The sequence below is a fragment of the Galeopterus variegatus genome, unplaced genomic scaffold (assembly GCF_000696425.1).
Source record: "Galeopterus variegatus unplaced genomic scaffold, G_variegatus-3.0.2 Scaffold545, whole genome shotgun sequence".
Lineage (NCBI taxonomy): Eukaryota > Metazoa > Chordata > Mammalia > Dermoptera > Cynocephalidae > Galeopterus > Galeopterus variegatus.
Genome location: NW_007726656.1, coordinates 371,534 through 386,425, shown reverse-complemented (window position 1 = coordinate 386,425; position 14,892 = coordinate 371,534). Strand labels below are relative to the sequence as shown.

At 35.7% G+C, this 14,892-nt stretch overlaps 1 protein-coding gene across 2 annotated transcripts in view; it reads right to left on the bottom strand.

Annotated features, from left to right (window-relative positions):
• SETDB2 (SET domain, bifurcated 2) overlaps positions 1 to 14,519 on the bottom strand; it is a 49,887-nt gene extending 35,368 nt beyond the window's left edge. Inside the window, exons 1-2 of one of the 2 annotated variants that reach the window (XM_008569930.1) lie at positions 14,267 to 14,519; positions 351 to 476 (exon numbers count right to left, since the gene is read on the bottom strand). In XM_008569930.1, the coding sequence (XP_008568152.1) occupies positions 351 to 456 (106 nt within the window). In that variant the 5' untranslated portion in view covers positions 457 to 476; positions 14,267 to 14,519. Of the gene's footprint in view, positions 1 to 350; positions 477 to 8,196; positions 8,561 to 14,266 lie in introns of those variants that run through there. The other variant, XM_008569929.1, reaches the window with a different exon arrangement.
• Positions 14,520 to 14,892: the final 373 nt, after the last annotated feature.

Sequence of the window (14,892 nt, the reverse complement as noted above, 5' to 3'; positions counted from 1 at the left end):
CCACACACACACACAAAAGATATAAAGGTTAAAAAAAGTAAAAAAAAAAAAAAAAAAAAAAAAAGATAAAATGAAGGGAAAAAAGTAGACTGAGATTTAAAAAACAAAAACTCAGTGGCTGTTATTCACAAGTAATCACATTCATTCTTACAAAATGTCCATGGTATGGTAAAAGCAAGTTTTCATAGAAGCAGAGTACAAAAAAAAGCAAATAAAATTGATGCTAGGTTCCTAGAAAACAAGTCATTTGATTTTTAAAATAAACAATAATATTGTAAATAGAATTATACTGTGTTGCCAGTGGGCATTATTTAGTATTAAATGTATTGAAAGTTTTTATTGCTTTACACCTTTATTTGTGGCTGACCCATCTTTGATCTTTTGCTTCAGTGACTGCAGCACATTTTGCACTTGTTCAAATATGAAGTCTATTTTTCCATCGTCTTCCAGCTCCATCCAGAAAGTTTTTGCATCACCTAAAATAGAAATAAGTAAATTGCCAAAGAGTTTAATAGAAATAGACTGTAATTTCCCTAAGGCACATATTACAGAAAAATCTACCTGGTTTCTAAATAAAATCAAGATTCAATTGGTCTCTCACTTTCCTTGGGAAAAAAGATTTTGATCATGTCTCCTTATAAAGAGCTAGAAACAATATGATCTAAGTATCTCACCTATTTCTGCTAACTTAAAAAATTCATTGAAAACTTTAGTGACATTATTTCTAGAAAACAGAAGAAATGACTTCACTCTAGAGTGGTAGTAGGGCATACATATAGATATACATGCATTTCTAAAGTTTCAGGGATATAATCTCCACTGAGTATAGAAAAAGATGGTTTCAGAATGAAACATCTGAATGATTGCTGAAACTACTAAATGTTCAACAGTATTGCTTTTCAAAAAGCCTTTTACATTAACTTCAATTTCATGAAACAAAATGTTTAAAGATTTTACAGATAAAGTTATATAAATGAGCCAACATTTTCTGATTCCCAGACAGCTAACACCTTAATCAAAATTCTCTTTGAGCTGTCTGGTTAGCACAGTTGATTAGAGCATGGTACTGGTAACACCAAGGTCTAGAATTCTATCCCTGTGCTGGTCAGCTGCCAAAAAAAAACAAAAAAAAAAATCTTTGAGAAATAATCCTTTCAAAGTTGGAAACCGAATACGAGAAAGGCAATTAAAATAAATTGGCAAAAGCCAAATATCATACTTACTTCATGTTTAAAAACAAAGATACCGGGGCCGGCCCGGTGGCGCACTGGATAAGTGCGCCGCTTGGAAAGCGCGGTGGCGCTCCCGTCCGAGGGTTCGGATCCCACATACAGACCGGTTCCCGCTCACTGGCTGAGCGAGGCGCGGGAGCAGCACCGAGGGTTGCAATCCTGTTGCCGGTCCCCGGTCCGGTACGGGGGCAACACTGAGGGTTGCGATCCGTTGCCGGACACGGAAAAAGATAAAAGACAAAAAAAACAAAAACAAAAAAAAAAAACAAAGATACCTAAAATGTTAAGCACAATTTGTAAAACGTTAAAATTAATGTATAAAATTATTTGAAGTTAATAGGGCCTTAAGCTAAGGAGGGACATCATAATTGCATTTTAGAAAGGTCACTTGGGTAGTCATTGAAAGTATTAATGAGCAGAATGCACAGATAATTTTTAAAAAATAAATTTTCGGGCCGAGCCCGTGGCGCACTTAGGAGAGTGCGGCGCTGGGAGCGCAGCAGCATTCCCGCTGCGGGTTCGGATCCTATATAGGGATGACCAGTGCGCTCAAAGCGCTCACTGGCTGAGCGCGGTGTGGCCGGTCTCAAAAAGGACAAAAATAAATAAATAAATAAATAAATAAATTTTCCTTAATAAAAATTAAACCCAGAACCTCTGAGTTTAGCAATGGAAAGAGCATCTTCAAAGGAAAGAGGCTTAGACCTCAGAGTCCCAACTCCTGGTGGAAAGTCACTTTACTCAAAGAGGATCTCTGGCTAATGAGAGCTGCTGCTACCACAGTGGACTTGAGAGGGGTGATATTTCCCTGTCAACACTCTGGCCCAACGTGTAGTACATAAGACTCAGCCTACTTTTAATTCCGCATAGCACAGCTCAGGCAAGGTTTCAAGATTTGAAACAAACATAATGTGAGAAGACAAAATGGATGAGAAATAGTACTCAAGAGGCAGGTAGGGGCCATGACATGGAGGGCCTTGTGTGCCATGCTAAGCAACTTTACTTTTATATAGAAGGCTACTCAAGAGGTGCAAGCATCTTATGATGTTATTGGATATGTCTCTCAGAAAAATCACCCAGGTGGCAGTGAGAGAAGTCAGGAATGATTTCCACTTTTCTGCCTGAGGCAACCATATGGACAATAATGCTGTTCACTGAGGTAGAGAAAAAAGTTAGAGGGACAGTGAGAAATTTAAGTAGGGAGAGTCAAATTGTGCAAATTGTATACACAAGCTTTAGAGTAAAATCTAGTTCAGAAACACAAATTTGGGAGTCAAATAGCATACAAAAGCTTGCTAAAGCCAGAGAAGATATGATTCCTTAGGGAGACCATATAGACTAAAAAGAAAGAGTCTTCTGTAGAACATCAACATATAAGGGATGAATATAAGGAAAAGGAATGACGAAGACCAAGAAGGTGAAAAGGAAACCTAAGAGGGTAATATCTCAATTGTCAAGGGAAGAAAAGGAGTGGTGACTAACAATCTAGGTTTTAGAGTTCAGATATATTTGGGTTTGAATTCCAGTACTGCCACTTAGTAGCCATGTGACTACATCTGTTAAATGGCAATAAGGGTAGCATCTACCTAATATAGCTTATGTGCAGACAAGCATGTGGTAGTTAGTAAGAAATTACCATATATAATTTAATGGGGAATATAATCTTAAGCAAAAGGAATTAATCTTTAATTGTGTAATTTTAGAGATCATCCAGCTTAGTGGGGAAAATATTTCGTGAAGCAGAGCTTTCCCAGGGTCCCTAAAATCATTAGGTTTGTCACAGGTAGATAACCAACAAAAATACCACTTTTAGGCAAAACTACTTTTCAAATGACTTAATGGATTATTGTTACCATGTTTCTTTTCATGGATATGAGTCCACATGCCATACAAGGATTTATCTTTATTAGAGGTGGACATCTAGATGGGAACGATTTTGAAAGCATTTTAAAATAGCCTCTGGTACCATTAAAATATAACTCTGTCCTGGCCTGAGAAAAGCAGTAGTGATGCTGGAAGACAGCAACAGGACACAACTGAATTTTGTTTCTCAGTGACTATCATCTAAAACTGTCTTAGAAATGCCAATACATGTTACTAAATTATTCCGATAGGAAATACTTAAATTATTTAAAAAGTAAACAGAGTAAATACTTAGTCTTGAAACTGATTAATATAGACAACACTAGCAATACAATTTAAGAATATAAAGCCAATCAAAGAAAATACTGAATCTATCTGCTTTTTAAATAAATGACTGTAACTATGCAATTCATACTTATTTGTTCTAGGTTTTAAATAAATATATTGTTCCTTATCACATCTTTATTATCTCACACTGCTAGTTTTAATTTTCATTAAACTGGCACTTGTTCCTTATGTCTTTCCTCTTGATTATTTTTGTCTTCTTGCTATGAAAACCTTTAACCACAGTAATATTAAACAAGAAAAGAGGTAACCAACTTTCTGATAAATCCAGTTAACAACTTCTGTGCACAGAGACTAAATTGAGTATCATGGGAAGAAACATCTGGATGACTTTCATTTCAACTGCAGACTGAATAGATGGTTACTACAATGTTGACAATTTTCGTTTCTTGCTCCTGATCTTTATTTATTTGCACATTATGTGCATGCTCAGAGTTATAATCTAAAACTGTAAATATTTCAGTATATTTCACTAGAAGATATTTACAAGGAATAAAAGCAGGTACCTGAAGATCAACTCAGTATACTAATATTGCTGCTACTTGCCTATAAAAATGAAGAATACCATCTGATAACTGTATTGCCTGTTCAAATTTGCTCTTTTATTTAGCTAGATAGGACTATTTATTGTCAGACCATAATCATGAAGAAGTATAGTAGCTTTGTAAAGAAGGAAGCCAATTAAGTTGTGTATCTATATTATATGTCTCCCAATCTCATTTGAGGTAGACAGTCTTTGTAAACAGGCAATGCTCATGTATCATACTAATCTGAATTCATTTACTAGATGAATATTTACGGAATCCCTACCAAATACACTGATAATGACCTAGGTGCACAAAAACATATACAGAGAGGAGCTTCAGGCATCTCTGAGCCTGTGATTGGCAAAATGTGGTCTATGAACTCTTGGGAGTCCCCAAATTTTTTCAGAGATTACACAACATCAAACAATTTTGAAAATAATACGAAGACATTTGCCTTTTTTATGGTATTGACATTAACTGACAGTACAAAGGCTCTGGTGAGTAAAACTGCTGGTGTCTTAGCATGAATCAAGGCAATGGCACCAAACTATCAGTAAGTCAATGATCTTCATTGCCAATTTCACTTAAGAATATCTTTGATGAAGCAACATAAATGATTATAATCATTTCCATAGCCATTACAGCACAATGGCTGTCTTAAGAAAAAATCACTAGTAGGGTTCTTTGCCTTGCAAGCTAAACTAGCTGCCTTTTTTTTCCCCCTATGGTAAACCATTTTTACTTAAAAGAACCACTGCAGCTGGCCAGTTAGCTCTCTCAGGATAGGGTGGTGTTGATAACACCAAGGTGAAAGGTTCAAATCCCAGTACTAGCCAGCTGCCCCTGCCTACCAAATAACAGTAATAATTGGGGTTTGCTGGTTAGCTGAGCTGGTTAGAGCACAGCCTTATAATTCCAAGGTCATGGGTTTGTATCTCCATACTAGCCAGCCACACACACACACACGCACGCACGCACGCGCGCGCGCACTGATAAAACTATGATTTTTCAGATTTGGGTCTCTGGAACACATTTTCTTAAAAATGAACAAAGTGAGCCCAAGGGCAAAACTGACCATATTTTTTGCTAACAATAAAATTGAAGCTATCAGGTGAAAACTAAAATTTTGGAAACATTGCACCTGCCATGGCAAGCCTGAAAGTTTCTCAATAATTAACCTTTTTAATGAGATCAATAGCAATATTAACAAATGTAGTTTTTTAATATCATATATTGAAATGTATCAACATTTGGAATATCTTCAAAATTCACTGACCAATATTTTACAAGTGGCTACTACATGATGTTGTAAAATAACACATGAATGTCTTGTCCCACTCAAAGTGCAAGACAGACCAATGGATTTTAATGTAACAGAGTATTAAAAACACTCATTGATTGGAGTTCAGATTCCACACTCAATTAACCTTTAAAGAGTGCCTACTTGAATTTTGGAGTCCTAACAAAAAAAATATCCACAATTATAGTATAGTATATGAAGAGCTATTAAAATACTTTTCCCTCTTCGAACTTCCTGTCTGTGTGAAGCTTCACTGCTTTTATACATTTCAACCAAAGCAACATATCACAGCAGACTGAATGCAGAAGCAGATATTAGAATCTCTCTTCTATTTAGCCAGATATCAAGATATGTGTAACAATGTAAAATAATGTTATCCTTCTCACTAATATTTCTGCTTTAGAAAATAGTTACTTTTAACATTTCTAATCCTTTGAATTTATTTTCTTAAAAATGAGCCAATTAATACTTTTGAAACTTCTGTTTCAATTCTGAATACAGTAAGTATGAACAGATATAACCCTCATAAACAAAAGGTCTTTGGGGTTTTATATACTCTATATAAAGTAGTCCTGAGATCAAAAAATGATTGAGAACCATTGACCTAGATGAGTAAAAATCAGTACTATAATCTGTTTAATAACACATATATTACAAGTAGGTTAAAGGGCAGTGGAACTATTCTGTATGATACTGCAACAGTAGATTCATGACATCATGCATTTGTCAACACACACAGAGATTTAAAGAACAGAGTGAACCTTAATGTATGCAAATTTCAAAAATCACTTAGAAAGTCAAAGACCCCAGTATAGAATGCAGACTGTGAAGAGAATCTAATTCTATAACAAATGTATAAACAACCTCACTAAAGGGCTGGATTGAAAGGGTGCTGACTGAAGTAACTCTGGAAATGAGTGAATCTGTAAGATTATAAACAAAAGGAACTGCACATATGTACTGTATTCTAATGGATAAATTATTTTCCCACCTGGGAATGGGTTTACAATTGTGATATACATACGCATATACATACACACAGGAATTGAACAATTAAGCAAACAGATGATGGGTGTTGGCAATCAAGTTTCTCACTACTGGAGTGGGAGTTCACAAATAAGGAAGGACAGGAGATTAGAATGATCCATGTGGTAATGAATTATTTTATTTTATTTTTTCCTTTTTGTCTTTTTTCGTGACCGGCAACGGATCGCAACCCTCAGTGTCGCGCCCGTAAGGGACCGGGACTGGCAACGGGATCGCAACTCTCGGTGCTGCGCCCACACCTCGCTCAGCCAGTGAGCGGCCGGTCTGTATGTGGGATCCGAACCCTTGGCGGGAGCGCCACCGCGCTCCCAAGCGACGCACTGTAGCAGTGCGCCACCGGGCCGGCCCTTTGTGGTAATGAATTAGAGTTGAAAACATCAGCATAAATTCATATTTAGCTTAATATAGATACAGATGATTACATATAGAAATATTTATAGATACGTGTATATGTACATGTCAGAATATACATATATTTCCTTGTTCTATCAGCCGAGAGGGACTATAAGCAAGGACACCCCAGTAACAACAAGCCTATCACCCAGACCTTGGTTTCTAATACCATTCTCTCCCATAAAAGGAACCAGACCTCATTCAAGAAATGACTGATTCTAGGGCTGGGGCAAGAAATACACAAGATGAGCCTGGAGACTCTTCTAGTGCTATAAATCAGAAACAAATAACAAACACCTATGCTGATGAAGGTGTGTAAAAAGGACACTGAAGCCAACTGAAAGAGCTCCCAATGGTCAAATCTGGGACAATTCAGGCAATAAAATAAAGTACAAACTGATTATAATCCAAAGTATAAAATAAGTATCTATGAGTCCGTATTGATATAAATAATTGAATAAATAAATGGGGAAGAAGAGAGAAATCTCCCTTGCAGAAAAATTCCAAATAATTTGTGTAGATATTCTGCTGTCAAGGAGGGGGATCATAAATCCCCAATCTTTAACGTGTGGGCGACATGTAGTAATTTACTTCTATAAACAGTAGGAAATGGGAGGGAAAAAAAAAAAAGAAAACTTCATGGTGGAAAAAACTGATAAAACTACCTACTAACATCAGCCAGATGATTAAGCTCGGTATCAACAATGAGAAATCATGGTGATAGCATGTACCCTTGATATGAAAATGGCACTTTAACTCTGTGATCTTATCTCCCTAAAACCCATAAACCCAATCTAATCATGAAAAAAACATCAGACAATAACTCCAATTCTGGGGCATTTTACAAAATACTTGGATACAAATCCCAAAATATCAAAACCAAGAAAAGTCTGAGACAATTCCACAGCCAAGGGTAGCCTAAGGAGACATGACAAGGAAATGTACTATATCCTGGATGGGACCCTGGAATGAAAAAAGACATCAGGTAAAAATTAAGGAAATCTAAATAAACTATGGACTTTAGTTACTAGTAGCGTGTCAATATTGGTTCATTAATTGTAACAAATGTTTGCTGGCCGGTTAGCTCAGGGTTAGAGTACAACACTGAGGTCAATGGTTTGGATCCTCTTACTGGCCAACTGCCAAAAAGAAAGAGAAAATTTGTGACAAATGTAAGATGTTAATCATAGGTAAATCTGGGTGCTAGGTATACAGAACTCTGTACTATCCTCTCAATTTTTCTGTTAATGTGAAAGTTTCCTAAAAAATAAAGTCTATTTTAAAAATCACATTAAAGTACTAAGTTAGGACTACTGATTCAGAATTAATTATAAAGACAGTCAAAATTGGCTACATGAAAATAATTCCTTATTTCCTGCTAATTCAGAAGAGTCACTTGCAATGAAAAACCTTGAAAAATTCCACAATTCAGCTTAAGTTGTCTATATACTATTAAATATAAAGTTTAACAATGTGTGCTTCAACCTACCATTTTTTTCTCCCATCTTTCGTTGTTGTTTATAAATATAAAACTTCAAAATTAGATTTACAGAAGGACTAAATGATATGAATCACTTTGATTGGAGAATATAATTGTAATCCAACTGTGGTCTCTATGAAAGTTGCAGTCCTCAGACAAAATACATCATTATACCATTCTAAATCCAATATTCTTTGATACTTGAATTTTCATATGGAAACTGTGGCTGAAGAAAATATCAGAAATGACCAATAGTCCAACCAAAAGACAAGTCCATGCATCTTCACCAAGTGAATATTTATAGTTGTATCAGATCATTGACAGTATCTTTAAAAATAAAAACCAACTCCATCTTTTGTTCCACAACTGCATGAAACATTCTGTAAAGAAAATAAAGAATGGTGCATATTTGTAAAGGACAAAATATAAAAGGTAAAAAGATACTGTTATAACAATAGCTCTATCTTTTAAAATGTCATGACCCATAACAAAAATAATACACATTAACTGGAAAAATGTGTAAAATATCAGATTTCTTGGAATACTGCAGAGAAGAATCAGCTATAATCCTTACACCCATATTTAACATATTTGTTAATTTACATTTATTTATTTATTTATTTTTTTGTGACCGGTAAGGGGATCACAACGCTTGGCTTGTTGTCGCCCGCACCGCGCTCAGCCAGTGAGCACACCGGCCATCCCTACATAGGATCCGAACCCGCGGCAGGAGTGCCACTGCGCTCCCGAGTGCGCCACGGGCTGGCCCTGTTAATTTACATTTACATTACATTGTTAGTTAACAATTAGACTATCCCTATTTTTCTTACTTTGGATTTTAGTGCATATAATATTTTATAATCTTTCATTAATAACATATCCTGCACTTACCCCATCATTAACTTTTTTTTATAATTCAACTAAGTGGCTGTATAATGTACTTTGGTCAATAATCCATACATTAAAGTATATTAAAGATTTTAATGATTAACTTTTAATAAATTATTAGTAAATAGTATGAATAAGCCTCTGTGTTGGACATTTCGATTGTTTTTATTTTTTTAGATTGTTATTATTTTTCAGTATATAATAAATAATGTTGGAATAAATATACTTTATGCATATTTCCAATTATTCCGTTAGGACATACACCTAGAGGTGGAACTAATAGGTCAAAAACAGATCAACAATTTTCATTATCAAGATGTTATTCAACATTTGGTAAAATCTTGTGCCACTTCCACACCAAACCCACAGAAATGCTAGAAGTCCTTTTAAAAATCTATAGTCATGCTGAAAACAAAAAAAAAAACAGAACTCTCTAAGGACCAAGTCTGTGAGGCCTCTCTGGGGAAAGGTAACAGATGGGAAGCTGCATAGATAAAGCCAACCATAATCACAACAGCAGAAGGATGGGCAGGAATCCTCTCACAGGAGGTAACTGCACAACTGAGAGTCCTCAACCATGTGAAGAAGGCTACACCATGAAAGAGACTTAAGAAGCCCACCAAATTCATGGACTTGTATTCAAGAGGAGAATTAACAGAGCATCCAGAAAATAACTTTAAAACAAATGTTATTGTATTTAATATCCTCAAAGAGCTAAAGAAGGAAACCTCATCCATATAAGGATGAATATGGAAGGAAAGAAGGAAAACATAAGGAAGGAAAGAAAAGAAAGTATAAGGAAAGAAATAACATATAATTTTGAAAAATAATTAGATACCTTGGACATAAAAGTTGTTGAAATAAACTCAATAGATGACAATAATAGAACAAACTCACACAAAGTGAGTTTGTAACCTAGAAAACTAAGTTGAATAATTCACCAAGAACACAGAGCAAAGAAACAATAGGAAGGATATATGGAGAGAATGGAGATGAGGTAACAACGATCAAGAATTTCTCAAAAGTGGGAAACATATAAGCCAAGCCCACTGAGTCCACTGGGTGCCAAGCAGATAAAATTCTTAATACACACCACTAGACATACTGTGATAAACTGCAGAGTATAAAAAATACAGTCTTCAGAGCTTCCAAGAAATCTAGGTCATTTAAAAGGAAAGCATATCAAACTAGTAATGAGACTTCTCACCAGAAATGCCAGATGCAAAATGTTAAAAGAAAATAAGTATGAATCCAGAATTCTATATCCAGCCAAGCTAACTTCAATATTGAGTGTGAAAAAAAAGAGGTTTTAACACATATTAAAAAGCCACTCAGAGACTCTCTGAAAGAAGGAAATATTTCATGAAGAAAAATGAAACTAGAAGTACTGAGGTACAAGAAGGAACAATAAGCAAGTAAATGAGTAAAACACATCAATGCTAAATAAATATAGATTAAAGAGAATTTAAATAACAAATGAAACAAAAATGCTATAAAATATCACCATGAGAGATTATGTTAGTTTTTTGAAGGGAGGATTAAAGATCAGAGAAAAGTAGAAGCATGCTAAATTCTTCATAGGGAGGATATCAACACTGATTAAATTTAGACTTTGTCAGGAAGATATAAATCTAAGAACTATGTTGAAAATGAAAAGGCAATCTACTGAAACAAACAGAACAATGAAAACTTGGGCCTAAACTCAATTAAAAAGAGAAAGAGGAAAATAAGATATAAAAGATACAAAGAGAAACATGGTAAATAAGATGACAGAATAAGGCCAAATACATTAATCACAATAAAGGTGAATTTGTTAATCCTACCAACTAAAGGACACACTCTCCGGCTGACAGGTTAGCTCAGGTGGTTAGAGTGCAGTGTTGATAACACCAAAGTCAAGAGTTTGGATCCCTGTACAAACCAGTCACCAAAAAAATATAAAAATAAATAAATAAATAAAGGACAGACTTTCAGACTGGATTACAAGCAAAGCTAGCTATATTTTTAAATAAGAGACCCACCTAAATCACATAAAATATCACAGAAAGGTTGGAAATGAAGGGATGTGAAAAAAGACCCACCAGCAAATACAAGAAGCAGCATTATATGAAAGCCAATAAAGACAAAGAAAAATATTTTATACCAGCAGAACTCACCATGAAGATTTAATATTCATAAACTTTTATGAACAAATAATATCATCTTGAAATATGCAAAGCAAAACTTAAAGAAATATAAGGAAAATACACAAATCCAAAATTTTGGTGGGAAAGTAACAAACCTTTCTCAGAAACTGACAAAGTAGGCCAAAAAATGTGGTTATAAAGGATTTAAATGACAGATAAATTAATATGCTTGATCTAACAAAGGTATAGAACTCGGCACCCAATAGAAAATACTTTTGGCAGGGAGGGGAGAAACAGGCATGAAATTTATAAAAATTGACTGTGTACTAGACCAAAAGGAATTCTCAAATTCCAAAGGAATGTTATGAATAATTATACAAAGAAATAAAAACAATAAAGATCTTACCAGAGGTGCATGCCACAAATCTTCACCCCTCACTCCCAGTATACCAGGGTCCTTAAAGTTTTATAGATGATCTGTACAAAACTTTCATGGAATGAATAATTTTTATCATATACAAACTTACAGAGCAGGAAAAATACAGGAAGCTACTCACCTTTTTATGAGATTAGGAAAACCTCGACAAGCAAGAAAAAAACTCAAGGTCAAAATCACTTCTGGGAATGGATGAAAAAATACTAAATAAAGGAATCCAGCAGTACAGTAAGAGTTTACTACCAAAGTAGGATTTATCCCAGGAATACTCAAAGTTTAACATGGAAAGTTTATCAATGTGAATTCCTCTATTAACAGATGAATGGAGGAAAATTATCATCTCAGATGCAGAAAAACAAAACGAAGCAATTCAATAAATATTAATAACTATTCCGGAGGGGCCTTAGCAAACTAGGAATAAAAGAGACCTTCCTTAATCTGATAAAGAATATCTGTCCAAACCTGGCAGCAAACCTCATACTCAATGAAAAAACATTAGAAACATTTTCATTAGTCAGGAACAGGATTGAGGACACTTGCCATCACTGCTCTGACTCCATATTGTGCTGGAATTCTTAAAGAAATGAAATGTAAGATAAAAAGAGGCCTAAAGATTGAAAAAAGAGAAAAATCTATGACTAGAACAAATAAATAAAAACTAACAAAAAGTAAAGTCAAAGCCAAGCAAGGAGTCGAGAAAAAACATCAATAACAAAAAGGGGACATAATTAACCATACAAACTGAAGAGATTTTAAAAATTATACAGGATATATAGCATCCAGGACACATAAAGAACTCCTTAAGTCATTAAGAAAATGATGACCCAGAAGAAAAATAGGTAGTTTTCTTAACAGAAATTTTAGAAATGTATATAAATAATAGGTTAATAAACATATAAATAGACACCCCAAGCTTAAATCAGAGAATAAAAATTAAATTAAAAAGTTAGTATCATCTTCAGCCATAAGATGAGCAAAAATTAAGATATCATGTGTTGGTCTAGACTAAAGGGAAACCGAATTCTCATAGACTAGGCATGGGATGTGTAAATTAGTAGAGGTACTTTGGAGACAAATTTGGCATGACCTATTAAAATTTAAAATGTTCATAACTTAAAACCAAGCAATTCCACTTTTAGGTATATATCCTTGAGAAATAGCACAACAGCTCAAGAAAACACAAAGATTTTCCTTGCAGCATTGTTTGTAAGGTGAAAAATGGGAAACAACCTAATGTCCATCAAGAGAATGGCAAAAAAAAAAATGTTCTATATATAGCACATATCAAACAAAAACAGAATTTAATATGAAAATCGGTAAGAGACAAAGAGAAATATTTTACATTAACAGAACAATTCAGTCATACACTGGAACACTATGCAGCAGGTAAAAGGTACCCATAAATAACATAATGAGCTATAAATAACATGCATCAAAAACATTGCCAAGTAAAGAAATAAAATTACAGAATGATATGGTATACTATTGCTATTTTTAAAAGTACATATGCACATGTGCAACTATAGAGAATATGTAAGTATAAGTATAAAAAAGGACTTGAAGGCTCTGCACCAACATGAGGAGGCAAACAAGGATTCTGGATTGTGCTCTTTATCAGTAAGGTTCTAATTTTGTAAAAGGAGAATGTAAAAGTGCACTTAATTTTAAAAGTTGAGGGGACTTCAAACCGTTTCTGAGGAGATTTGTATTTGTACTGTCTTTAATTCCACTTTTCCACGAACTTTTTGAAGTACCCTCGCATACAATTTTCAAAAAGGAGTTGTCTGTTTTAAAGCCTTTTAATAGACATATTGCCAAGTTGCCTTCCAGAAAGATTCTATCAGCTTATAATTCTACCTAAGCACACTCAGTAATAGCTTTATTTTTAAAAAGCTCTTACCAGTGTTGTTCACACCTTCCTAAAATTTGAAAATAACTGAACTTACAAAAGTAAAACATGTTTACTGAAGACAATTTGCAAAATACTGTACAGTAAAGCATAAAGAAGAAAATATAAATCACTCACAATCTCATCATCCAGAGACAACTGGTGTTAATATTTCTGAGGGTAACTGGGATTTTAAAACGTGTTTACTTTTCCCTTTTCGCACTTTTTCATTTTGACAGTAAAGTAATTAAGACATTTAGCTTCGCTTCCATGTATGCATGACTCCTTTTCGTTTTAAAAAATAAGGCCTAAGGTATCTCGACTCCTGTTTTAATTACGATACTAATGAACATTTACTGAGTATAAACCACGTGTCAGGCACGCTTCTAAATACTTTAAGTATGTGGGATAAACTAGCATGTCAGCTTTTCTATAAGGAAGCTAAGGCGTGTCACATTGTAAGTGGTAGACAAAAAAGTAAGGAACTGGGCAGCCTGGTTTCAGAATCCAAGTTTCGATTACTCTTCTACCGCCTTAAAGTTACCTTTCCTTGCCCTCATAGGATTTCACATGCTGAAGAGCACAGTTAACTACCTGCCTTTCCTTATTTTATTTAATTACTTAACGGGGTAATTACTTATTGGGTTGTGGTTGAAGAGAGTCAGGAGCTCTTAGGATCTAATCTGAACTCCGTGATCTTGGATAAATGATTTCACTTATTTAGGGCTTGTGTCGTCTTACCTGTGAAATGGGTCAGTGGTTAAACCTTCAAATTCTGCTTCTGGGTATTATATTGCGGTCCATTTATAATGCAGCCCCTTTTACAGCCTCAGACTCCCGGATCTTAGAAAAAGCGTCTCATTAAGGCGTGCACCGGGAGACAGACTGAAATGGGGGTTGAGAACTCCGTGCGCCCTTCTCCAGCCCGGGAGTGCACGTGGGTGCAAGGAGCGGAGAGGCTGCAAGGGCTGGAGTGCAGCCCCTGCTCACGCGGCCGAGGGCTCTGTGGGTATCCAGCCACCGCCGTGCCTCGCCTACACTGGCTCCACTGCGTTCCACGCCGCCCACCAGACCTGAGGGCTGCGCTCCGCCCGTTCCGTTGTCGAGGCTGGGTTCCCCCGCGGGTAGGGCTCTTCGGCTCCCCGTCACAGAGATCCCACGGCCCCAGGTGCCGTCTGGCCGGGAAGTACTTCACCATTTACCATCCCTCAACTCAGTGACAACTGCCCTGCCTCGCCTCAGCCGGGAAGTGAGGAGATTGCAACCCCTCTTCCAGACACCATAACGCGATTAACTAGATGGGAGGAGTCGGATGCCAACATCCCCCACCGCCTGGCCCGAAGTCCATTGGTCGCACTCCCCCTGGG